General features: G+C 44.2%; 2 protein-coding genes across 2 annotated transcripts; both read right to left on the bottom strand.

The window, feature by feature from the left end:
• Nucleotides 1–658: 658 nt before the first annotated feature.
• On the bottom strand, nt 659–11,124 carry LOC131954549 (uncharacterized). Its single transcript, XM_059318314.1, has 6 exons — nt 10,944–11,124; nt 10,279–10,472; nt 3,479–3,677; nt 2,712–2,920; nt 1,593–1,800; nt 659–1,108 (listed from the first exon to the last, which is right to left on the bottom strand). The coding sequence occupies exons 1-6, from the start codon at nt 11,017–11,019 to the stop codon at nt 879–881; spliced, it is 1,116 nt and encodes a 371-aa protein (XP_059174297.1). The 5' UTR covers nt 11,020–11,124; the 3' UTR covers nt 659–878.
• Nucleotides 11,125–13,642: 2,518 nt separating this feature from the next.
• Nucleotides 13,643–27,625, bottom strand: LOC131954537 (uncharacterized). The gene is made up of 7 exons (XM_059318299.1): nt 27,563–27,625; nt 27,076–27,210; nt 25,343–25,590; nt 22,812–22,989; nt 19,031–19,227; nt 17,139–17,358; nt 13,643–13,854 (listed from the first exon to the last, which is right to left on the bottom strand). Exons 2-7 carry the CDS (start codon nt 27,128–27,130, stop codon nt 13,664–13,666), a joined length of 1,089 nt encoding a protein of 362 aa, XP_059174282.1. The 5' UTR covers nt 27,131–27,210; nt 27,563–27,625; the 3' UTR covers nt 13,643–13,663.
• Between the last annotated feature and the right edge of the window lie 154 nt (nt 27,626–27,779).

Here is a 27,779-nt window from a genome sequence, read left to right as displayed (position 1 = left end):
ACACGGAGATCATTTAGAAAACTAACCAATACAATTTTCACTCTAGAACGGCTCCATTCGTTATGTGACAACTGTAAATTTGCTCCACTTGTATGTTATAGTGTCGCATCTTAGTTGATTATAAAATACCACTAGCCTAGACAGAAATACTTCAGTAGCATCACATGAACTGGAGCCTAGACAACACTAGCCTAGACGGTAATGCAACAGCAGTATCACATGAACTGGAGCCTTAACAACAAATGCCTGCCTCACCCGCCCTCTAAAACCACCACCCTTATCCATACCCACGCTACAATCTAAGTTTAAAGACCAACACAAAACAGCCGTCCATCACAAAACAGCCGTCTATTACGAAACAGCCGTCCATCACAAAACGGCCGTCCATCACAAAACAGCCATCCATCACAAAACAGCCGTCCATCACCAAACGGCGGTCCATCACAAAACGGCCGTCCATCACAAAACAGCCGTCCATCACAAAACGGCCGTCCATCACAAAACTGCCGTCCATCACAAAACGGCCGTCCATCACCAAACGGCGGTCCATCACAAAACGGCCGTCCATCACAAAACAGCCGTCCATCACAAAACGGCGGTCCATCACCAAACGGCCGTCCATCACCAAACGGCGGTCCATCACAAAACGGCCGTCCATCACAAAACAGCCGTCAATCACAAAACAGCCGTCCATCACAAAACGGCCGTCCATCACAAAACGGCCGTCCATCACAAAACAGCCGTCCATCACCAAAACAGCCGTCCATCACAAAACGGCCGTCCATCACAAAACAGCCGTCCATCACAAAACTGCCGTCCATCACAAAACAACCATCCATCACAAAACGGCCGTCCATCCCAAAGTAAAACCCCACCCATCAGTCCCCCTGACAAGCAAGCACGTGTATGACGTAGATGAGCAGCGTCTGCACAAGGGTGAGACACGAGGCGCAGGGTGAGGCGGGGGCGGCTACGGCGTCGATGGTAGTAATGTCCAGGTATACGTCGTTCTCATCGAACTCGCTCTCGTAGGAGTAGTCGTAGGGGTAGTAGTTGTAGCTGCCGTTCGGGCCGCTGTTGAGGACGTCGTTTTCCGAATCTCTTTTCACTGGTCGGATGAGAGAAAACGTATGTAAGTGTTTATTGAGTTAGACTAACATCTGGGGCGCAGTCACATAACCCGAGTCCGTAGGCTCAAAAGAATACAATTACACATATACACACACACACATACACGCACGCACACACACACACACACCCACCCCCCACCCACACACACACCCACCCCCACACCCACGCACGCACACACACACACACCCACACACCCACACCCCCACACACACACACACACATATATATATGTAAGTGTTACGTGTGAACTCACTCAGTAAGTGTTAGGTGTGAACTCACCCAGTAAGTGTTAGGTGTGAACTCACCCAGTAAGTGTTAGGTGTGAACTCACCCAGTAAGTGTTAGGTGTGAACTCACCAAGTAAGTGTTAGATGTGAACTCACCCAGTAAGTGTTACGTGCGAACTCACCCAGTAAGTGTTAGGTGTGAACTCACCCAGTAAGTGTTAGATGTGAACTCACCCAGTAAGTGCAAGATCTGCTTCGACTTGGCCGTTGAACTGCTGATCCTCTTGGGGAATGTGTAGCGTGCCAGACACTGAAAGCACCCTCCGTCCCCCTCGCTTACGTTGTAGGCGGTCAGTTTCATGGTGGCGTTTACGTTCTTGTGGGAGGGGCGGCGGTCTTCACTCATGTCAATACGCCAGTTCTTACGGGTCAGGTAACCTTTCTTAAATCATAGACAAACAATTGACTGAGACGATGAATGCCAGTCATTCGAGATTTTTTTTTACACTCATTCCAGAGAACAGAAGTGCTTTTGTCATAGTGTGTCATATTTTGTCATATTTTGTTAAATTTTGTCATTGTGTCATACTTTGTCATTTTTGGTCATAGTATGTCATAGGTAAAATGTAGACAAAGTTTGAATAGAATTTGTTTCACAGAAAGCTGTAAATCATCCCAGCTCTGATGTAAATCATCCCAGCTCTAATGTAAATCATCCCAGCTCTGATGTAAATCATCCCAGCTCTAATGTAAATCATCCCAGCTCTGATGTAAATCATCCCAGCTCTGACGTAAATCATCCCAGCTCTGGTTGGTAACTGACTCCTCACTTTAGGGCAAGTAAACGTGGCTGGGCATTGTGCTGACCCAGATGCATGATTACCCAATTACAAAATCAGCTAGACCCGCTGAGGCCTAACCCGAAAAACTTTTTGCACAAATACAGCGATTAATGTTGACATATTTTCATAGCATCCAATCTAAGCTCAACTAATGACGTTTCGGATTGTGTCTTCTTCAGACAAAACAAACATCAAATAAACACAATAGGAAGTTTAGGATATATTTTTTTTAAAAATCCGGTGCCTGTTTAGTCCACTATAATAGAGTATTAGGTTCAAATATAAACCTAGCTCTACTCTAACCTTAAACCTATTTATTCCACTATAAAAGGGTATTAGGTTGCTAGCGTAAATTAGTTCTACTCTCTAACCCTAACCCTATTTGTAACACCTTAAACTGATACCATATTACCACTAACAACCTAACACCCCTAATTTTGGACAAGTCCATCATCGGACATAGCATCATCGGACACTCGTACTAAAACTGACCCCAAACGTCCCCACTCACCATCCATGCCCTGGCCGGCTTGGGTTTCCCGCTACTGATGATCTGCCCAATGATGCGGTACTGCGCGCAGTCCGGGCTAAACAGAAGCTGCAGCGTCAGCATAGCAGGTACCGACGTCATCAGCCGCCCGTGGGTGGAGTCACACTGCATGGTGAACCACTGGCCCCACAGGACGTTTTTCTCGACTATTCTATTCGTCTCTGTGGCTTCTGGAAAATAATGTAACATTCTGTATTTCTATCTGTTATGGGCTTTTTGTAACAACTGTATTTCGATCAGTTATGGGATTAGTGTAACAAATGTATTTCTATCTGTAAAGGGGTCCATTGTAACAAATGTATTTCTATCTGTAATGGGGCTTACGGTAACAAATGTATTTCTATCTGCAAAGGTGGCTTAATGTAAAAAATGTATTTCTATCTGTAAATGAGCCCATTGTAACAAGTGTATTTCTAAATTAAATGGGGCTCATTGTAACTGTATTTCTATCTGTAATGGGGCTATTGTAACTGTATTTCTATCTGTAATGGGGCTATTGTAACTGTATTTCTATCTGTAATGGGGCTATTGTAACTGTATTTCTATCTGTAATGGGGCTATTGTAACTGTATTTCTATCTGTAATGGGGCTATTGTAACTGTATTTCTATCTGTAATGGGGCTATTGTAACTGTATTTCTATCTGTAATGGGGCTATTGTAACTGTATTTCTATCTGTAATGGGGCTATTGTAACTGTATTTCTATCTGTAACAACACATAGATTTACCTTGGACCATTACAATACTTTTGAAAGTTTTGTAGAAGTAAGTCAATCCAAGCTTATACTGCACGGAGCAAGCATAGACTCCGGAGTCATTCTTCCGGGTCGTGACCTTAATGGCGGTCAAGGACGGCATCTCGAGCTCCGGGTCCAGAGCTGTGCTGGTGCTCTCGTACACCACCCAGTCTCTGATGAGGAACGGGGGCTGAAACACATCAAGCCATAACATATGTAGACATATGTGGAAGGGGGCTGAAACACATCAAGCCCTAACATATGTAGACATATGTGGACGGGGGCTGAAACACATCAAGCCCTAACATATGTAGACATATGTGGACGGGGGCTGAAACACATCAAGCCCTAACATATGTAGACATATGTGGACGGGGGCTGAAACACATCAAGCCCTAACATATGTAGACATATGTGGACGGGGGCTGAAACACATCAAGCCCTAACATATGTAGGCATATATGGACGGGGGCTGAAACACATCAAGCCCTAACATTAACATATGTAGACATATGTGGAAGGGGGCTGAAACACATCAAGCCCTAACATTAACATATGTAGACATATGTGGAAGGGGGCTGAAACACATCAAGCCCTAACATATGTAGACATATGTGGAAGGGGGCTGAAACACATCAAGCCCTAACATATGTAGACATATGTGGACGGGGGCTGAAACACATCAAGCCCTAACATATGTAGACATATGTGGACGGGGGCTGAAACACATCAAGCCCTAACATATGTAGACATATGTGGACGGGGGCTGAAACACATATAGCCCTAACATATGTAGACATATGTGGACGGGGGCTGAAACACATCAAGCCCTAACATATGTAGACATATGTGGACGGGGGCTGAAACACATCAAGCCCTAACATATGTAGACATATGTGGACGGGGGCTGAAACACATCAAGCCCTAACATATGTAGATATATGTGGACGGGGGCTGAAACACATCAAGCCCTAACATATGTAGACATATGTGGACGGGAGCTGAAACACATCAAGCCCTAACATATGTAGATATATGTGGACGGGGGCTGAAACACACCAAGCCCTAACATATGTAGACATATGTGGACGGGAGCTAAAACAAATCAAGCCCTAACATATGTAGATATATGTGAACGGGGGCTGAAACACATCAAGCCCTAACATATGTAGATATATGTGGACGAGGGATGAAACACATCGAGCCCTAATATATGTAGACATATGTGGACGGGGGCTGAAACACATCAAGCCCTAACATATGTAGATATATGTGGACGAGGGATGAAACACATCGAGCCCTAATATATGTAGACATATGTGGACGGGGGCTGAAACACATCAAGTCCTAACATATATGGACGGTGGCTGAAACACATCAAGCCCTAGCATATGTAGACATATGTGGACGGGGGCTGAAACCAGAGGCGTAGCGATGGGGGGGGCAGGGGGTACATATGTCCCCGGGCGCCGACCTTAGGGGGCGCCAAAATGGGTTGTAATAACAACAAAAAATGTCATTTTAGCTGCATTTTTGCATTATAAATAGTTTGAGGGGGGTGCAAATCAAAAGTTTGAGGGGGGGGGGGTGCAAATCGAAAGTTTGAGGGGGGTGCAAATTGAAAATTTGCTCCCGAGGTGGCGCCAAATTGAAAGTTTGTCCACGGGCACAGGGAAGGGTCGCTACGCCTCTGGCTGAAACACATCAAGCCCTAACATATGTGGAAGGGGGCTAAAACAAATCAAGCCCTAACATATGTAGATATGTGTGGACGGGGGCTGAAACACACCAAGCCCTAACATATGTAGATATATGTGGACGGGGGCTGAAACACACCAAGCCCTAACATATGTAGACATATGTGGACGGGGGCTGAAACACATCAAGCCCTAACATACGTAGACATATGTGGAAGGGGGCTGAAACACATAAAGCCCTAGCATTTGTGGACGGGAGCTAAAACAAATCAAGCCCTAACATATGTAGATATATGTGGACGGGGGCTGAAACACACCAAGCCCTAACATATGTAGACATATGTGGACGGGGGCTGAAACACATCAAGCCCTAACATATGTAGACATATGTGGAAGGGGGCTGAATCACATCAAGCCCTAGCATATGTGGACGGGAGCTAAAACAAATCAAGCCCTAACATATGTAGATATATGTGAACGGGGGCTGAAACACACCAAGCCCTAACATATGTAGACATATGTGGAAGGGGGCTGAAACACATCAAGCCCTAGCATATGAGGACGGGAGCTAAAACAAATCAAGCCCTAACATATGTAGATATATGTGGACGGGGGCTGAAACACACCAAGCCCTAACATATGTAGACATATGTGGACGGGGGCTGAAACACATCAAGCCCTAACATATGTAGACATATGTGGAAGGGGGCAGAAACACATCAAGCCCTAGCATATGTGGACGGGAGCTAAAACAAATCAAGCCCTAACATATGTAGACATATGTGGACGGGAGCTAAAACAAATCAAGCCCTAACATATGCAGATATATGTGGACGGGGGCTGAAACACACCAAGCCCTAACATATGTAGACATATGTGGACGGGGGCTGAAACACATCAAGCCCTAACATATGTAGACATATGTGGACGGGGGCTGAAACACATCAAGCCCTAACATATGTAGACATAATGTGGACGGGGGCTGAAACACATCAAGCCCTAACATATGTAGATATATGTGGACGGGGGCTGAAACACATCAAGCCCTAACATATGTAGACATAATGTGGACGGGGGCTGAAACATATCAAGCCCTAACATATATGGACGGGGGCTGAAACACATCGAGCCCTAACATATGTAGACATATGTGGACGGGGGCTGAAACACATCAAGCCCTAACATATGTAGACATATGTGGACGGGGGCTGAAACACATCAAGCCCTAACATATGTAGATATATGTGGACGGGGGCTGAAACACATCAAGCCCTAACATATGTAGACATAATGTGGACGGGGGCTGAAACACATCAAGCCCTAACATATGTAGATATATGTGGACGGGGGCTGAAACACATCAAGCCCTAACATATGTAGACATAATGTGGACGGGGGCTGAAACATATCAAGCCCTAACATATATGGACGGGGGCTGAAACACATCGAGCCCTAACATATGTAGACATATGTGGACGGGGGCTGAAACACATCAAGCCCTAACATATGTAGACATATGTGGACGGGGGCTGAAACACATCAAGCCCTAACATATGTAGATATATGTGGACGGGGGCTGAAACACATCAAGCCCTAACATATGTAGACATATGTGGACGGGGGCTGAAACACATCAAGCCCTAACATATGTAGACATATGTGGACGGGGGCTGAAACACATCAAGCCCTAACATATGTAGACATATGTGGACGGGGGCTGAAACACATCAAGCCCTAACATATGTAGACATATGTGGACGGGGGCTGAAACACATCAAGCCCTAACATATGTAGATATATGTGGACGGGGGCTGAAACACATCAAGCCCTAACATATGTAGACATATGTGGACGGGGGCTGAAACACATCAAGCCCTAACATATGTAGACATATGTGGACGGGGGCTGAAACACATCAAGCCCTAACATATGTAGACATATGTGGACGGGGGCTGAAACACATCAAGCCCTAACATATGTAGACATATGTGGAGGGGGGCTGAAACACATCAAGCCCTAACATATGTAGATATATGTGGACGGGGGCTGAAACACATCAAGCCCTAACATATGTAGATATATGTGGACGGGGGCTGAAACACATCAAGCCCTAACATATGTAGATATATGTGGACGGGGGCTGAAACACATCAAGCCCTAACATATATAGACATATGTGGACGGGGGCTGAAACACATCAAGCCCTAACATATGTAGACATATGTGGACGGGGGCTGAAACACATCAAGCCCTAACATATGTAGATATATGTGGACGGGGGCTGAAACACATCAAGCCCTAACATATATAGACATATGTGGACGGGGGCTGAAACACATCAAGCCCTAACATATGTAGACATATGTGGACGGGGGCTGAAACACATCAAGCCCTAACATATGTGGACGGGGGCTGAAACACATCAAGCCCTAACATATATAGACATATGTGGACGGGGGCTGAAACACATCAAGCCCTAACATATGTAGACATATGTGGACGGGGGCTGAAACACATCAAGCCCTAACATATATAGACATATGTGGACGGGGGCTGAAACACATCAAGCCCTAACATATGTAGACATATGTGGACGGGGGCTGAAACACATCAAGCCCTAACATATGTAGACATATGTGGACGGGGGCTGAAACACATCAAGCCCTAACATATGTAGACATATGTGGACGGGGGCTGAAACACATCAAGCCCTAACATATGTAGACATATGTGGACGGGGGCTGAAACACATCAAGCCCTAACATATGTAGACATATGTGGACGGGGGCTGAAACACATCAAGCCCTAACATATGTAGATATATGTGGACGGGGGCTGAAACACATCGAGCCCTAACATATGTAGACATATGTGGACGGGGGCTGAAACACATCAAGCCCTAACATATGTAGATATATGTGGACGGGGGCTGAAACACATCAAGCCCTAACATATGTAGACATATGTGGAAGGGGGCTGAAACACATCAAGCCCTAACATATGTAGACATATATGGACGGGGGCTGAAACACATCAAGCCCTTACATATGTAGACATATATGGACGGGGGCTGAAACACATCAAGCCCTAACATATGTGGACGGGGGCTGAAACACATCAAGCCCTAACATATGTGGACGGGGGCTGAAACACATCAAGCCCTAACATATGTAGACATATGTGGAGGGGGCTGAAACACATTAAGCCCTAACATATGTAGACATATGTGGACGGGGGCTGAAACACATCAAGCCCTAACATATGTAGACATATGGGGAGGGGGCTGAAACACATCAAGCCCTAACATATGTAGACATATGTGGACGAAGGCTGAAACACATCAAGCCCTAACATATGTGGACGAAGGCTGAAACACATCAAGCCCTAACATATGTAGACATATGTGGACGGGGGCTGAAACACATCAAGCCCTAACATATGTAGACATATGTGGACGGGGGCTGAAACACATTAAGCCCTAACATATGTAGACATATGTGGACGGGGGCTGAAACACATCAAGCCCTAACATATGTAGATATGGGGAGGGGGCTGAAACACATCAAGCCCTAACATATGTGGACATGGAATGACCAACTTCTGGTGATAACACTGACGTCAGGAGTTTCTTGGACTATATATATATATATATATATATATATATATATATATATATATATATATATATGGTGCGCGGACCTTTGACCACAGGTGCTTTGACCATAGGGGGTTTGACCATAGGGGGTTTGACCACAGCGGAGCTTTGACCATAGGGGCTTTGACCATAGGGGGTTTGACCACAGCGGGCCTTTGACCATAGCGGTGCTTTGACCATAGGGGGTTTGATCATAGGGGGTTTGACCATAGGGGGTTTGACCACAGGTGTTTTCTCAGCAGAGGGTCTTTGATCACAGGTGGTCTATCAACTGGTGTTTGATCACAGGCGCTGTGTCCGGCTTTGATCATAGGTGTTTTGCCCACATAGGGTCTTTGATCTCAGGTGTTTTGTCCAACTTACCACCTAAAGCATCTCACAACTTACCAACTACAACATCCAACTTACTACCTACAACATCCAACTTACTACCTACAACATCCAACTTACCACCTACAACATCCAACTTACCACCTACAACATCCAACTTACTGCCTACAACATCCAACTTACCAACTACAACATCCAACTTACTACCTACAACATCCAACTTACCACCTATAGCATCTCACAACTTACCAACTACAACATCCAACTTACTACCTACAACATCCAACTTACCAACTACAACATCCAACTTACTACCTACAACATCCAACTTACCAACTACAACATGCAACTTACCAACTACAACATCCAACTTACTACCTACAACATCCAACTTACCAACTACAACATCCAACTTACCACCTACAACATCCAACTTACCTCCTACAACATCCAACTTACTACCTACAACATCCAACTTACCAACTACATCCAACTTACCCGTACAACATCCAACTTACCATCTACAACATCCAACTTACCTCCTACAACATCCAACTTACTACCTACAACATCCAACTTACCAACTACAACAAGCAACTTACCAACTACAACATCCAACTTACTACCTACAACATCCAACTTACCAACTACAACATCCAACTTACCTCCTACAACATCCAACTTACTACCTACAACATCCAACTTACCTCCTACAACATCCAACTTACCTCCTACAACATCCAACTTACTACCTACAACATCCAACTTACCAACTACAACATCCAACTTACCAACTACAACATCCAACTTACCTCCTACAACATCCAACTTACCAACTACAACATCCAACTTACCAACTACAACATCCAACTTACTACCTACAACATCCAACTTACTACCTACAACATCCAACTTACTACCTACAACATCCAACTTACCACCTACAACATGCAACTTACCACCTACAACATGCAACTTACCACCTACAACATCCAACTTACCACCTACAACATGCAACTTACCACCTACAACATGCAACTTACCACCTACAACATCCAACTTACCACCTATAGCATCTCACAACTTACCAACTACAACATGCAACTTACCACTGTTAACTTCTTGCCTGGGTAGTAAACAGCTATGTAATCTGTGACGTTGTTTGACCTTGAGATCTCCAGTTTGGTGACGTTCTTGACCTTAGGGTCAAGGGCGACTATCGTCGAGTCACAGGTGACGAGGAACATGTCCCCCTCAATGGGGGAGGGCGGGGAGATGAAGGCTGTCTTGGCTTTGGTACTTGCTGAGGGTAAAAGATCAGTGCTAGTAGGCCTGGCTCGGGGCTCTAGAGGCGGATCATCTTTAGGGGCACGGAATATTCTACTGGCACCCCGGCGATTATCATTAGCTGCCTGGGATTGTGTTGCTTATTGTAGCTAGAGTAAAATTACCCACTAAAGTTGGGTCTAGCGTATACATATAAGAACCAACTTAACTTGATTAAAATTAAAGTAACCTCTATTTTTTTCTGCTACTTCGCTGAATGATCATACACTAAGTTACGTTCACTTAAGGCCAGTAAATAACCGCACGTAGAGTCACGCGATATTACATGAAATAACATACACGACTCCTAACATATGCAATCAATTACCCGTACCAATTCAATAGATGCTCATACACCATGATTAGTAACACGTTATCCTTTAGTATAGGTATGCAGGTATGAAGACGACATATTTCACCACGGAAAAATAAAATTAATGTTCCTTACCTGTTGAGTCCCCGCCCCAGGTGGGGTATAATGCTGAGAGTGACACTAAAATCCGGACGAAGTTCCAGACTGTCATCGTTGTTTACTCGTCTACAGCATCGTCGTCATTGTCGTCAATCTGTTGTAGTCCTGACCACCGTCAGTATAAACACATTCCAGTTGTCTTCAAACTTGACACTACCACATTGATCTACCTAACAAACACAAGTCGCGTTATCTTCTAACTTGACACTACCACATTGATCTACCTAACAAACACAAGTCGCGTTATCTTCTAACTTGACACTACCACATTGATCTACCTAACAAACACAAGTCGCGTTATCTTCTAACTTGACACTAACACATAGACCTAACAAACACAAGTGCAGTTGTCTTCAAGCTCAACACTACCACATAGACCTAACAAACACAAGTGCAGTTGTCTTCAAACTTAACACTAACACATACCTAACTAACAAAAAACATTCAGCTTTTAACTAAAAACAAAATCGTATGTCAATTTGTCTAGATAAGCAAACGTTATTTTGGACCATTTTGTTTTCATAATATTGTGCAATGTTATCACTTGGTTTCCTGTCTTTTACGAACCGAACAGCACGGTGCGTAGCAGGGTGCGTCTTTGAATTTCAAAATGAAGGGTGTAGAAATCTAATGATGTTTTAAGAAGTGTTGCCGCTACCAGCAGTCAAAGCTGGAGAAAGTTAAATACAAGTTACTGAGCTTACACTTCTGAAGATGTTACATCGGGAGGCATTGCAAAGTCGTTATAGATTGTAACATTTCACTTAGAAAAGGACAAATTCTGACCCACATTCAAACACTTGCTGACCGTGAAACCAACACCTGCCCCAGAAAAAAAAAACACGGATTTACCCCATGACTATTTCTTGATCCCTCTACATTACTAGGCCATGTAATCTTTGTTCGAACTATGAGGTACTTGCTCCTTGACTCCAACTATCTCTACATTACTAGCCCGTGTAATCTTTGTTCGAACAATGAGGTACTTGCTCCTTGACTCCAACTATCTCTACATTACTAGCCCGTGTAATCTTTGTTCGAACTATGAGGTACTTGCTCCTTGACTCCAACTATCTCTACATTACTAGGCCATGTAATCTTTGTTCGAACTATGAGGTACTTGCTCCAATAATCTGTTATATAATCCGTGGTTCTCAGTGTGAAGCAACAGCCTTCTTGGCCCAAGTGTACGTGCCAGCGACTAGACCACAGCCACACCCTGCTGTGTTAAATACAAACGTGTTGAGTCGGAGTGGTCGGATGGGTGATCGCATGGTTGATGGCCCAAAAGTTCCGAGTTCGAACCCTCTGGCAGATAAGGCTTCTCAGCTGGGGCCAGCAACCCATGTAGCAGAGAAAATTCTGAAGTGAAACAAGGGTTGAGCCCCTTTGGCATCTCCTGCGACACCGCTAATTCGAAGTTGTCCAGGTAACGCCCTGACGCTTGGGCCCATCCACTGTGTACAGAGCCAAAGTTCCAAAACATTGTTTTGAAAATAGTCATCGTTTTTCACCAAATTTACAATGTTTATCTAGGGAATTCGGACCGGTCCGTTCTAAAGCCCTTCCGGAATTTTTCCGAAGATAACGCCTACCGTATAGTGACCCCCGCGGGTATTTCTACCATCTCAGGAGTTAGGATTGGGTTTGTACGTCCAGATTTTTGTATTTATTTTTTTTAACAAAAAACGGTACTATGTTTATATAAGGAAATATGGCCTCTGGTCAGTTAAAAATTGTTCCAGAATTTTCCCGAGGGTAGCACGTTTTTTTCCTGACCCCCAGGGTCCGATGTACATCTCCAAGAGTTTTCAAAGGGTTCCTACGTGGGACATTTTTTTCGATATAAATGGAGAATTTCACTCGCGGTCACTTTATAGCCCTCGCCGCCCGAGCAGATGCTGACCGATCGTTTATCTATAAGGCCGATTCATTTACTCAGCTCTATGCAAAAAATGAGCCAGCTGTACAAAGCCAAAGTTCCATAAAATTGTTTTGAAAATAGTAATCTTTTTTTTTTAAAAATAACAATGTTTCTATAAGGAAAATTCGGACCGGTCACTTCTAACGGTCTTCCGGAATTTTCCGGAACATATCATAATTTGTTTTTTTGCCACCCGTGAGGGTCGGTCTACGACCTCAGGAGTTATGAAGATTTTCCTACGTGGGAATTTTGTTTCGATATATAGCTCATATAAGGCGCTGGTCAGTCGAGGGTCAGTTTTGACCCCCTCATCGTGGACTTTTCGGCCAACCGGCCCCCGTGTTCTGTCACCCGAAGGCAGGATCCTGCTAAATTTGAAGCGCCTGCGGCGCCCGGAAGTGCCCTATCAGGCACCCGACCACTTTGCTTTATTTATATAGATTCCTACGCCATCCATTTTTTAGCTTCACACAGACACCCTGTATTTTTTTAAATTGGGCATCAATCAATTCTGGACAAAAAATTCTGAAACTAAACAAATTTGATGAAACGAATTATCTGGAGTTTGCTTTACAGAATGCTTTTTTAATTATTTTAATCTGACGGCTATTTTTTTTTTAAATATTGTTGCCAAATTTAACACTGTAGACTACCAAGCCTAAAGAGTTCGCATGCATATAAATACGACTTCACTACTTAACTAATACAACATTACGTGGTAAATAGGCACCGAAGAAGAAGAAAACACGGCTAAAGAGAAAACATTTATTAACTAAGAAAGAATGTATGCTCCGATTAGCGAAAGTGCTCCCAGGAGCCCAGAGAGGGCAGCAACAGAGGCATCTGCCCCCACGTCATCGTAGGCAGCTTGTAGGTTCATGCCCGTGGTTTCGCCGATCTCTTCTTCCGGGTCAAAGGCTGAGCGGGTGAACTTGACCTGGGCTAGTACCGAATCTGGTGGAACTGGGGGAGGTGAAGAGTGGCGTAATGTGGGACGGTGTCGTGGAGGGTGGGGGGTGGGGGAGGTGTTGATTTATGTGGGATGGTGTCGTGGGGGGGAGGTGTAGCGTTATGTGGGATGGTGTCGTGGGGGGTGGGGTGGGGGAGGTGTAGCGTTATGTGGGATGGTGTCGTGGGGGGGGGGGGGGAGGTGTAGCGTTATGTGGAATGGTGTCGTGGGGGGTGGGGGAGGTGTAGCGTTATGTGGGATGTTGTCGTGGGGGGGGGGGAGGTGTAGCGTTATGTGGGATGGTGTCGTGGGGGGGGGGGAGGTGTAGCGTTATGTGGGATTGTGTCGTGGGGGGTGGAGGGTGGGGGAGGTGTTGCTTTATGTGGGATGTTGTCGTGGGGGGAGGTGTAGCAATATGTGGGATGGTGTCGTGGGGGTAGGGGGGGTGTAAAGTTATGTGGGATGGTGTCGTGAGGGGTGGAGGGTGGGGGAGGTGTTGCTTTATGTGGGATGGTGTCGTGGGGGAGGTGTAGCGTTATGTGGGATGGTGTCGTGGGGGGGGGAGGTGTAGCTTTATGTGGTATGGTGTCGTGGGGGTGGGGGGGTGTAAAGTTATGTGGGATGGTGTCGTGAGGGGTGGAGGGTGGGGGAGGTGTAGCGTTATGTGGGATGGTGTCGTGGGGGTGGGGGGGTGTAAAGTTATGTGGGATGGTGTCGTGGGGGTGGGGGGGGGGGTGTAAAGTTATGTGGGATGGTGTCGTGGGGGGTGGGGAGGTGTAGCGTTATGTGGGATGGTGTCGTGGGGGTGGGGGAGGTGTAGCGTTATGTGGGATGGTGTCGTGGGGGTGGGGGGGTGTAAAGTTATGTGGGATGGTGTCGTGGGGGGTGGGGAGGTGTAGCGTTATGTGGGATGGTGTCGTGGGGGTGGGGGAGGTGTAGCGTTATGTGGGATGGTGTCGGGGGGGGGAGGTGTAGCGTTATGTGGGATGGTGTCGTGGGGGGGAGGTGTAGCGTTATGTGGGATGGTGTCGTGGGGGGGGGTGGGGGAGGTGTAGCGTTAAGTGGTATGGTGTCGTGGGGGGGGTGGGGGAGGTATAGCGTTATGTGGGATGGTGTCGTGGGGGGGGGGGGGGTGGGGGAGGTGTAGCGTTATGTGGGATGGTGTCGTGGGGGGTGGGGGAGAGGTAGCGTTATGTGGGATGGTGTCGTAGGGGGTTGGGGAGGTGTAGCGTTATGTGGGATGGTGTCGTGGGGGTGGGTGGGGAGGTGTAGAGTGGCGTTTTGTGGGATGGTGGCGTGGGAGGTGGGGGAGGTGTAGCATTATGTGGGATGGTGTCGTGGGGGTGGGGGAGGTGTGACGTTATGTGGGATGGTGTCGTGGGGGTGGGTGGGGAGGTGTAGAGTGGCGTTTTGTGGGATGGTGGCGTGGGAGGTGGGGGAGGTGTAGCATTATGTGGGATGGTGTCGTGGGGGTGGGGGAGGTGTAGCGTATGTGGGATGGTGTCGTGGGGGTGGGGGAGGTGTAGCGTTATGTGGGATGGTGTCGTGGGGGTGGGTGGGGAGGTGTAGAGTGGCGTTTTGTGGGATGGTGGCGTGGGAGGTGGGGGAGGTGTAGCATTATGTGGGACGGTGTCGTGGGGGTGGGGGAGGTGTAGCGTTATGTGGGATGGTGTCTTGGGGGTGGGGGAGGTGTAGCGTTATGTTGGGTTGTGTCTAGAGGGGTGGGAGGGTTGGGGAGGTGTAGCGTTATGTGGGATGGTGTCATGGGGGTGGGGGAGGTGTAGCGTTATGTGGGATGGTGTCGTGGGGGTGGGTGGGGAGGTGTAGAGTGGCGTTATGCGGGATGGTGGCGTGGGAGGTGGGGGAGGTGTAGCATTATGTGGGATGGTGTCGTGGGGGTGGGGGAGGTGTAGCGTTATGAGGGATGGTGTCGTGGGGGAAGGGGGAGGTGTAGGGTAGCGTTATGTGGGATGGTGTCGTGGGGGGGTGGGGGAGGTGTAGAGTAGCGTTTTGTGGTATTAAGCCTAGGGGGATGGGAGGTGTAGATCCGCTTTATGTCGTACGGTGTTGGGGGGGGAGGGGGTAGAGAGGCGTCATGTTTACGGCGTCTGGGGGGGGGGTAGAGAGGCGTCATGTTTACTGCGTCTGTGGGGGGGGGGGGTAGAGAGGCGTCATGTTTACTGCGTCTGTGGGGGGGGGGGGGGTTAGAGAGGCGTCATGTTTACGGTGTCTGTGGGGGGGGGGTAGAGAGGCGTCATGTTTACGGCGTCTGTGGGGGGGGGGGGGTAGAGAGGCGTCATGTTTACGGTGTCTGTGGGGGGGGGGGGGGGGTAGAGAGGCGTCATGTTTACGGCGTCTGTGGGGGGGTAGAGAGGCGTCATGTTTACGGCGTCTGTGGGGGGGTAGAGAGGCGTCATGTTTACGGTGTCTGTGGGGGGGGGGGGGGTAGAGAGGCGTCATGTTTACGGCGTCTGTGGGGGGGTAGAGAGGCGTCATGTTTACGGCGTCTGTGGGGGGTAGAGAGGCGTCATGTTTACGGTGCCTGGGGGGGGGGTAGAGAGGCGTCATGTTTACGGTGCCTGGGAGGGACTGGGGATAGTATGGAGTATCGCTATGCGGTGCGGTGTCAAGGGGATGACAGACAGAACATGTATGATGACAGACGGACCGTGTAAGATGACAGACAGAACGTGTAAGATGGCAGACAACATGTAAGATGACAGACAGAACTTGTAACATGAGAGACAGACCGTGTAAGATGACAGACAGGACATGTAAGATGACAGACAGACCGTGTCAGATGACAGACAGGACATGTAAGATGACAGACGGACCGTGTAAGATGATAGACAGAACGTATAAGATGACAGACAACATGTAAGATGACAGACAGACCGTGTAAGATGACAGACAGAACGAGTAAGATGACAGACAACATGTAAGATGACAGACAGAACATGTAAGATGACAGACAGACAGTGTAAGATGACAGACAGAACGTATATGATGACAGACAACATGTAAGATGACAGACAGAACGTGTAAGATGACAGACAGACCGTGTAAGATGACAGACAGACCGTGTAAGATGACAGACAGAACGTGTAAGATAACAGACAGAACGTGTAAGATGACAGACAGACAGTGTAAGATGACAGACAATATGTAAGATGACAGACAGAGCGTTTAAGATGACAGACAGACCGTGTAAGATGACAGACAGAGCGTTTAAGATGACAGACAGACCGTGTCAGATGACAGACAACATGTAAGATGACAGACAGACCGTGTAACTTACTGACGACAGACAAGATGCCAGTCGACGAGGCGATCTGCCTGTGGTCCGCGCTGGATGACATGTAGCCCACCTCACAGCGGTAGCAGCCAGCGTCCTTCATCTCGCCGAACTTGACCCTGAGCCTGAGTTGGGGCAGGCCCGGGGGGGACGAGTCCTCCGCGTGCTCGAGCTTCATGGTGAACCCCGCCCTCTCGGCGTTGACCTCTGACATGTCCTTCAGCTGTGTCGTGTCAGATCAAGGTCAATTTTTTAATTGTGTCTAGGACAATACCCCCCTCCCGTCAATTACCCCACCCGGTCACCTCTTGTCTATTACCCCGTGTCAATGTCCCTGCTGCCCCTTCCCCAATATTAACTATCGCCCCGTCTCCTAATCGAGAATATTCCAAACGTCACCACAGTAAGAACCCTGACATTCTGTAGAATGCCAGAAATATTCCCACGGAGTACAAACTGTGATTTACTTTGCCGAAACTACTTTTCGTACTTCACCTAGGCATTCTATATAGTTAGACAGGGGAACCAAATAAGCAATTTTATAAGAAATATTCCTACAACCATCTCTAACCAAACTCTAACCTTAAACCTATCACATGGTTAGGTTAATGGACTGGTTAGGGTTGGACTGTCAAGCCGGTCTATCTGAGAAAATCACGGTGGGCTCCCTGGTAAAATAAAATCAATGTGCCCCCCCCCCCCCCCCCACCAGATTAAAAAAATTCCGATGGGCCCCCCAAGGACACTGTTGTACTAGGCAAATTGAGTTTAAAAACTAATTTGTCGCGTAAATATATGTCCAGCTGAGGATGATTATCAGGCATTAATGGGGAGGGGGGGGGGGAATGCACAAAGAAAATTTTTAATCTGGGATTGGTGGCCCCTTTTTAGTCCTGCTCCATGCTCCAGTATTTCGAATAGTTGTTTCAAGATTTAATTATCTATGCCAGCTGTTTCCAAACTGTATAAATTTTCTTTACAGAGCAGAGCAGAAATAGTATTTTTTAATCTATGAGTAAGCTGTATGAAAACAAAAGTGCCGTTTTTCAAGTGTTTACACATACACAGAAATGGGCGCGGTGTTTACAAATAGAGAACAGAGTCACTAAATGATGCTATATTTGAGCGTTGTGTACTTACAATGATGCTAGGTTCGAGCATGGTGTACTTACAATTATGGTAGAGTTTATGTTCTCACAATGATGCAAAAAAATATGCATTGTGTACTCACAATGATGATAGAATCGGGCAAGCTCTACTCACAGTGATTCGAGAATCGAGCAAACTACTCACAATGATTCCAGAATCGGGCAAACTACTCACAGTGATTCCAAAATCGGGCAAACTCTACTCACAATGATTCCAGAATCGGGCAAGGTGTACTCACAATGATGCTAGAATCGGGAAAACTACTCACAATGATTCCAGAATTGGGCAATATCTACTCACAGTGATTCGAGAATCGGGCAAACTCTACTCACAGTGAATCCAGAATTGGGCAAGACCTACTCACAGTGATTCGAGAATCGGGCAAACTCTACTCACAGTGAATCCAGAATTGGGCAAGACCTACTCACAGTGATTCGAGAATCGGGCAAACTCTACTCACAGTGAATCCAGAATTGGGCAAGACCTACTCACAGTGATTCGAGAATCGGGCAAACTCTACTCACAGTGAATCCAGAATTGGGCAAGACCTACTCACAGTGATTCGAGAATCGGGCAAACTCTACTCACAGTGAATCCAGAATTGGGCAAGACCTACTCACAGTGATTCGAGAATCGGGCAAACTCTACTCACAATGATTCCAGCATTGGGCAAGACCTACTCACAGTGATTCGAGAATCGAGCAAACTACTCACAATGATTCCAGCATTGGGCAAGACCTACTCACAGTGATTCGAGAATCGGATAGGGTGTACTCCCCGAGCAGCCGACCGTGTCTCTTACAGTCCGGGATGTGCAGGAGCTTGAGGTCCAACACTTTGAGAACCGTCTGATTGAATTTGACGCGCCCCTGGTCACACGAGACACTGAAGAACTCGTCGATCACGATTATGCTATGGGACACAACTGGAAGTTGTGGGCTTTCTGTGGATATGGATTACGGATATAGTGAGTATCTGCAGGATCACTCTCTCTCTCTCTGTGGATTTGGACTGAGGACAATGTGAGATTCCACAGGAGCACACTCTCTTTGAATATGGATTATGGACATTGTGAGAATGTGGATATGGATTATGGACATTGTGAGAATGTGGATATGGATTATGGACATTGTGAGAACGTGAATATAGATTATAAACATATTGAGAATGTGGATATGGATTATGGACATTGTGAGAATGTGGATATGGATTATGGACATTGTGAGAATGTGGATATGGATTATGGACATTGTGAGAATGTGGATATGGATTATGGACATTGTGAGAATGTGGATATGGATTATGGACATTGTGAGAATGTGGATATAGATTAAGGACATTGTGAGAATGTGGATATGGATTATGCACATTGTGAGAATGTGGATATGTATTATGGACATTGTGAGAATGTGGATACGGATTATGGCCATTGTGAGAATGTGGATATGGATTACGGACATTGTGAGAATGTGGATATGGATTATGGACATTGTGAGAATGTGGATATGGATTATGGACATTGTGAGAATGTGGATATGGATTATGGACATTGTGAGAATGTGGATATGGATTATGGACATTGTGAGAATGTGGATATGGATTATGGACATTGTGAGAATGTGGATATAGATTACGGACATTGTGAGAATGTGGATATTGATTATGGACATTGTGAGAATGTGGATATGGATTATGGACATTGTGAGAATGTGGATATGGATCATGGACATTGTGAGAATGTGGATATAGATTAAGGACATTGTGAGAATGTGGATATGGATTATGGACGTTGTGAGAATGTGAATGTGGATTATGGACATTGTGAGAATGTGGATATGGTTTATGGACATTGTGAGAATGTGGATATGGATTATGGACATTGTGAGAATGTGGATATGGATTATGGACATTGTGAGAATGTGGATATGGATTATGGACATTGTGAGAATGTGGATATGGATTATGGACATTGTGAGAATGTGGATATGGATTATGGACATTGTGAGAATGTGGATATAGATTACTGACATTGTGAGAATGTGGATATGGATTATGGACATTGTGAGAATGTGGATATGGATTATGGACATTGTGAGAATGTGGATATGGATTATGGACATTGTGAGAATGTGGATATGGATTATGGACATTGTGAGAATGTGGATATGGATTATGGACATTGTGAGAATGTGGATATGGATTATGGACATTGTGAGAATGTGGATATAGATTAAGGACATTGTGAGAATGTGGATATGGATTATGGGTATTGTGAGAATGTGGATATGTATAATGGACATTGTGAGAATGTGGATATTGATTATGGACATTATGAGAATGTGGATATGTATTATGGACATTATGAGAATGTGGATATAGATTACGGACATTGTGAGAATGTGGATATTGATTATGGACATTGTGAGAATGTGGATATGGATTATGGACATTGTGAGAATGTGGATATGGATCATGGACATTGTGAGAATGTGGATATAGATTAAGGACATTGTGAGAATGTGGATATGGATTATGGACGTTGTGAGAATGTGAATGTGGATTATGGACATTGTGAGAATGTGGATATGGTTTATGGACATTGTGAGAATGTGGATATGGATTATGGACATTGTGAGAATGTGGATATGGATTATGGACATTGTGAGAATGTGGATATGGATTATGGACATTGTGAGAATGTGGATATGGATTATGGACATTGTGAGAATGTGGATATGGATTATGGACATTGTGAGAATGTGGATATAGATTACTGACATTGTGAGAATGTGGATATGGATTATGGACATTGTGAGAATGTGGATATGGATTATGGACATTGTGAGAATGTGGATATGGATTATGGACATTGTGAGAATGTGGATATGGATTATGGACATTGTGAGAATGTGGATATGGATTATGGACATTGTGAGAATGTGGATATGGATTATGGACATTGTGAGAATGTGGATATAGATTAAGGACATTGTGAGAATGTGGATATGGATTATGGGTATTGTGAGAATGTGGATATGTATAATGGACATTGTGAGAATGTGGATATTGATTATGGACATTATGAGAATGTGGATATGTATTATGGACATTATGAGAATGTGGATATGGATTACAGATATTGTGAGAATGTGGATATGGATTATGGACATTGTGAGAATGTGGATATGGATTATGGACATTGTGAGAATGTGGATATGGATTATGGACATTGTGAGAATGTGGATATGGATTATGGACATTGTGAGAATGTGGATATGGATTATGGACATTGTGAGAATGTGGATATGGATTATGGACATTGTGAGAATGTGGATATAGATTACGGACATTGTGAGAATGTGGATATTGATTATGGACATTGTGAGAATGTGGATATGGATTATGGACATTGTGAGAATGTGGATATGGATTATGGACATTGTGAGAATGTGGATATGGATTATGGACATTGTGAGAATGTGGATATAGATTAAGGACATTGTGAGAATGTAGATATGGATTATGGACATTGAGAGAATGTGAATATGGATTATGGACATTGTGAGAATGTGGATATGGTTTATGGACATTGTGAGAATGTGGATATGTATTATGGACATTGTGAGAATGTGGATAAGTATTATGGACATTGTGAGAATGTGGATATGGATTATGGACATTGTGAGAATGTGGATATGGATTATGGACATTGTGAGAATGTGGATATGGATTATGGTCATTGTGAGAATGTGGATATAGATTAAGGACATTGTGAGAATGTGGATATGGATTATGGACATTGTGAGAATGTGGATATGGATTATGGACATTGTGAGAATGTGGATATGGATTATGGACATTGTGAGAATGTGGATATGGATTATGGACATTGTGAGAATGTGGATATGGATTATGGACATTGTGAGAATGTGGATATGTATAATGGACATTGTGAGAATGTGGATTTTGATTATGGACATTATGAGAATGTGGATATGTATTATGGACATTATGAGAATGTGGATATGGATTACAGATATTGTGAGAATGTGGATATGGATTATGGACATTGTGAGAATGTGGATATGGATTATGGACATTGTGAGAATGTGGATATGGATTATGGACATTGTGAGAATGTGGATATGGATTATGGACATTGTGAGAATGTGGATATGGATTATGGACATTGTGAGAATGTGGATATGGATTATGGACATTGTGAGAATGTGGATATGGATTATGGACATTGTGAGAATGTGGATATGTATAATGGACATTGTGAGAATGTGGATTTTGATTATGGACATTATGAGAATGTGGATATGTATTATGGACATTATGAGAATGTGGATATGGATTACAGATATTGTGAGAATGTGGATATGGATTATGGACATTGTGAGAATGTGGATATGGATTATGGACATTGTGAGAATGTGGATATGGATTATGGACATTGTGAGAATGTGGATATGGATTATGGACATTGTGAGAATGTGGATGTCGAAAAGTGTGCGAGCTGACCTAAGACACGGAGCCAGCTGTCTTGGACCTGCTTGTGCATCTTGCCATCCTTGTTGAAGATGACGTTGCACGTGTAGTCGCCAGAGTCCTTGACCTCGGCATGTCTTTTCGCGAGGCGAAGCACCATCCGGTCGTAGAAGGTGGGCAGCATCGCCCACTCAGACGAGGTCTGGGTATGCTAAACAACAGAAAACACGTTTTTCAAGAGCTATAAAATATTCGAGAGGTTGAAACAATTTTGTAGAATTTTAGACGCGATAGACAGACATCAAGCAGAGATAGAAACAACAAGTACATTTTAATTTTAAAACAGGGAAAATAGCTGAAACTGCGACAGGCTGAATATTAAGAGCTACAGGCAGAAAACTGTTGGGATGAACGAAACAAGACGGGCTGAATAAAAACATCGATGGGCAGCAACGGGCATAATAGAAACTACGACGGGCAGATAATAACGTGGGCGATAGGCACATTTCAACTTCAAGCAGCCACTGGCAGAAAACCGCGACGGGTAAAAATAGCGACGGGCATAATTAAAACAGCGACGGGCATAATTAAAATAACGACGGGCAGAATTGAAACAGCGACTAGCAAAAAACAATCGACGACGAACTAAGATTAATCAGCCATTGAAATGACAAAGGAAATAATAATTACGAGCTAAGTTGGACAAAATGTTCAGCAGTAATGAAAAGAATGTACAAAATTTACTTCATTAAACCGGTTTTTATAATTCATGTTTAAAGCTATTCAGAAAGGCAAACATGTCTTAATATATCAAACAAGGAGTGTATTTTAAAGAAAAACTGCCAATAAAATAAAGTTTAGAAGAAAGTGTCAGTAAAGAAAGTTTACGAAGTGTGGAAATGTCAGTCTTAAAACGTAAGCATCGTGTGACAATGTCAAAATATATGCCAACTGTCTGACAATGTCAAAATATATGCCAACTGTCTGACAATGTCAAAATATACGACAACTGTCTGACAATGTCAAAATATATGCCAACTGTCTGACAATGTCAAAATATATGCCAACTCTCTGACAATGTCAAAATATATGCCAACTGTCTGACAATGACAAAATATATTCCAACTCTCTGACAATGACAAAATATATGCCAACTGTCTGACAATGTCAAAATATATGCCAACTCTCTGACAATGTCAAAATATATGCCAACTGTCTGACAATGACAAAATATATTCCAACTGTCTGACAATGACAAAATATATTCCAACTGTCTGACAATGACAAAATATATTCCAACTGTCTGACAATGTCAAAATATATGCCAACTGTCTGACAATGTCAAAATATATGCCAACTGTCTGACATTGTCAAAATATATGCCAACTGTATGACAATGTCAAAATATATGCAAACTGTATGACAATGTCAAAATATATGCCAACTGTCTGACAATGTCAAAATATATGCCAACTGTCTGACAATGTCAAAATATATGCCAACTGTCTGACATTGTCAAAATATATGCCAACTGTCTGACATTGTCAAAATATATGCAAACTGTATGACAATGTCAAAATATATGCCAACTGTCTGACATTGTCAAAATATATGCCAACTGTATGACAATGTCAAAATATATGCCAACTGTATGACAATGTCATTCTCACACTACAACTTGTCAGCTAGGGGATGATGGGGATAGATGATAAGTGGCGCGTGATTCTAGCTGAAGTAGCGGTGTCACAAGCGAGTTCACTTGTCAAATGGCAGTGTCAGGTGACGTGTCAGATGATGGCGTCAGATGAATGTCAAATGGCAGTGCCCGATTCGCGGTGTTGAAAGAAAATCTCACCAAGAACGAAAATCTCGTCAGGGAAAGAAAATCTTACCAGGAAAAAAAAATCTCACAGAGAAAATCTCACCAAGAAAGAAAATCTCACCAGGAAAGAAAATCTTACCAGGAAAGAAAATCTCACCAGGAAAGAAAATCTCACCAGGAAAGAAAATCTCGCCAGAAAAGAAAATCTCACCAGGAAAGAAAATCTCACCAGGAAAGAAAATCTTACCAGGAAAGAAAATCTCACCAAGAAAGAAAATCTCACCAGGAAAGAAAATATCACCAGAAAAAAAAATCTCACCAGGAAAGAAAATCTCATCAGGAAAGAAAATCTCATCAGGAAAGAAAATCTCACCAGGAAAGAAAATCTTATCAGGTAAGAAAATCATACCAGGACAGAAAATCTCATCAGGAAAGAAAATCTCACCAGGACAGAAAATCTCACAAAAAAAATCTCACCAGGAAAGAAAATCTCACAAGAAAAAAAATCTCACCAGGAAAGAAAATCTCACCAGGAAAGAAAATCTCACCAGGAAAGAAAATCTCACCAGGAAAGAAAATCTCACCAGGACAGAAAATCTCACAAAGAAAATCTCTCCAAGAAAGAAAATCTCATCAGGAAAGAAAATCTCACCAGGAAAGAAAATCTCACCAGGAAAGAAAATCTCACCAGGAAAGAAAATCTCACTACGAAAGAAAATCTCACTTGGAAAGAAAATCTCACCAGGAATAAGCGATGCTCCTCCATGCCATTGGGGCTGAGTGACGCCATGGGGACGTACTGGGTGTCGCCTGCCGCCTTCCTGGCAATGTACAGCATGACGATGTGGTTCTTTGGGAAGAGGATCGCCTCGCTCTCTGGCTCGCAGTTTACCACGAAGCTCTCCCGCTCCTTGACGATCCGAGGCTGTACGACGCTGTGTGCCTGGGTCGTCCTGGGCTGGGGGGTGGTCACTGCCCTCACCGTGGACACTGGGGAATCATGGCGTGTGTTACGTCCCTTACATGTCCCCTGCTTGTGTGTGTGTGTGTTGTGTGCTGGAACGACAGGTACCCTCCCTTTGGTGTATAGTTGTATCCCTTGGTTAAGTGTGTTTACATGGAGCGAGAGGTGTTCACGTGAGGTGTGTCAGGTGACGGGTGTCAAAGCGTGTGCCAGTGTGTGAATCAGTTAGTTGTAGTGTGGCTGTGGACGTGGAACGTGGAACGTGGTGTTGAGTATTGTATTTATGTTGTAGACCCCTTTTGATCCTTTTATTATTTTAGTACTGTATATATTATTAAATACGAGCCGATCCGCTGCGTATCATACGCCGCTATTTAGTTGTTTTTTTTTTCTACTTTTCAGTAATTTATAATTTGTGAATTCGACAGTACCAATGCTGCCATTGAAAATATTTGCTTAAAAACACTACCCCCCCCCCCCCCACGTGAAAGCAGCCTCCTCTTAGTTACCTCCTCTAAGTTTAAAATCGTTTCAAACTAAATTATCTGCCCCTTATAGCCGTCACCAAACCCGTCTCTATGATTGTAAAATGTAAACAGAGTGAACACCGCTCACCAGATCATGTGGGGGTGGGGTGGGGGTGGTAGTGATAGTGATAGAGAGAACGAGAGGGGACTGCGAGGAGGCGCTTGCAGCTTGTTTTCTAACTGATCCCAGAAGAGAATTATATATATAGATAGATCTTATTATTATTGTTATTATAGAGTGTTAGTGTTATTGTTGTATACGTCGTATTTGTCTGTTGTTATTTATATACCCCTAGACCGAAGAACCCAACAGCGTGTATTAGCGTGGGATGTGGTTGGTTGGTAGCTATGGCAACTTGAGGGCCGTGGTATGTTGGTTGGTCGCCATGGAAACTTAAAGGTTGTCGTTGGTTGGTTGGTCGCCATGGATACGAGAGGGAAAATTGTGTCCTATTTTAGTATGGGCTGTGGTTGGTTGATTGGTTGGTCGCCATGGAGACGCAAGGGCTGTGGTATGTTGGTTGGTCGCCATGGAAACGAGGGAATCTTTTATTAATGTCTTAGTGTGGGCTTAGGGTTGTGGTATGTTGGTTGGTCTCAATGTAAACTTTCGGGAAAACTTTTGCCGTGATTTAGTGTAGGCTGTGGTTGGTCGCCATGGAGACTTAAGGGAACATTTAGCCACGTTGGTTAACTAATATGTGCTTTGTTTGTGTTTAGAGATACGCCTCAATGCCGGGAGGGGAACTTTATTTTTTTACTGACAATTGATCGTTACAAACATGAGCTCTGAGATTTAACAAATGTATAGTTCTTGAAACCAAATTCATAGTTTTATGTTTGTAGAAAAATAGATTATAAATTCAACCTGTGCCCCCTCCCCCACCTATCTAGGTCCACAAAGTCGACACTTGACCTTCCCTCCATGTAGGTACCCCCCCCCTTCTTTTCTGACCCCAGAGTGGCCGACTGTGTGCTACTCACCTATGAGTAGAGAGAAGCAAACGACAGCCACGAATTTCATTAGATGGCTTCTCATAGTTACGACCTCGAAACGTTCTAGATTACAAGTCACATTGACTGTCCAGAAGATCGACTTTACTACATTTTTTAAAAATTCTGTATGAAAAAAATATTTCCAATCAATATAAAATAGTTACTTGATTTTGATATCTAGATATCTAGATTCTAATCTACAGTCTAATCTAGATCTAGATATCTAGATTCTAATGTAGAGTCTAGATCTAGATCTCGATTTGCATTATGAAATTATGTTATTTTTGTTTATCAAAAACAATTTTTAAGTAATTGTTAGAAGAGGCTCGTTTTAGCATCACTCTACCGGCTAGGTTTAAATACTCTAAAATAGTGTCATCAAATTCTATTACCTCAAAGCAATTTAAATCATGGAGCGAACTGAGCAGCGGCCATTTATTTAATTTCGGGTGCCATGGTTTACTAAGAGGCTTACCTTTTCGTAAAATTGTATCCAACGTTTCAAAAGCGCGCTTCCGTTCAATAGTGCGCAATGACCGTTCGTCGCCTTATCTATATGGGAGAATTATGACATGCTCTTGATTGTGATATTTTCAGGCGGTAAAGTGGTAATTGGTAGGAAGACGAATCAATAGATTAATTAGCAGTAATAGTAGGGTTATTAAAATAAAGTAAAAAAAAATCGTTAATAC

The sequence above is a fragment of the Physella acuta genome, unplaced genomic scaffold, assembly GCF_028476545.2.
Source record: "Physella acuta isolate Inbredline_101_S28 unplaced genomic scaffold, ASM2847654v3 ptg001010l, whole genome shotgun sequence".
In the NCBI taxonomy this organism is placed as follows: Eukaryota; Metazoa; Mollusca; class Gastropoda; family Physidae; genus Physella; species Physella acuta.
This window is presented reverse-complemented; position numbering and strand designations above follow the sequence as displayed.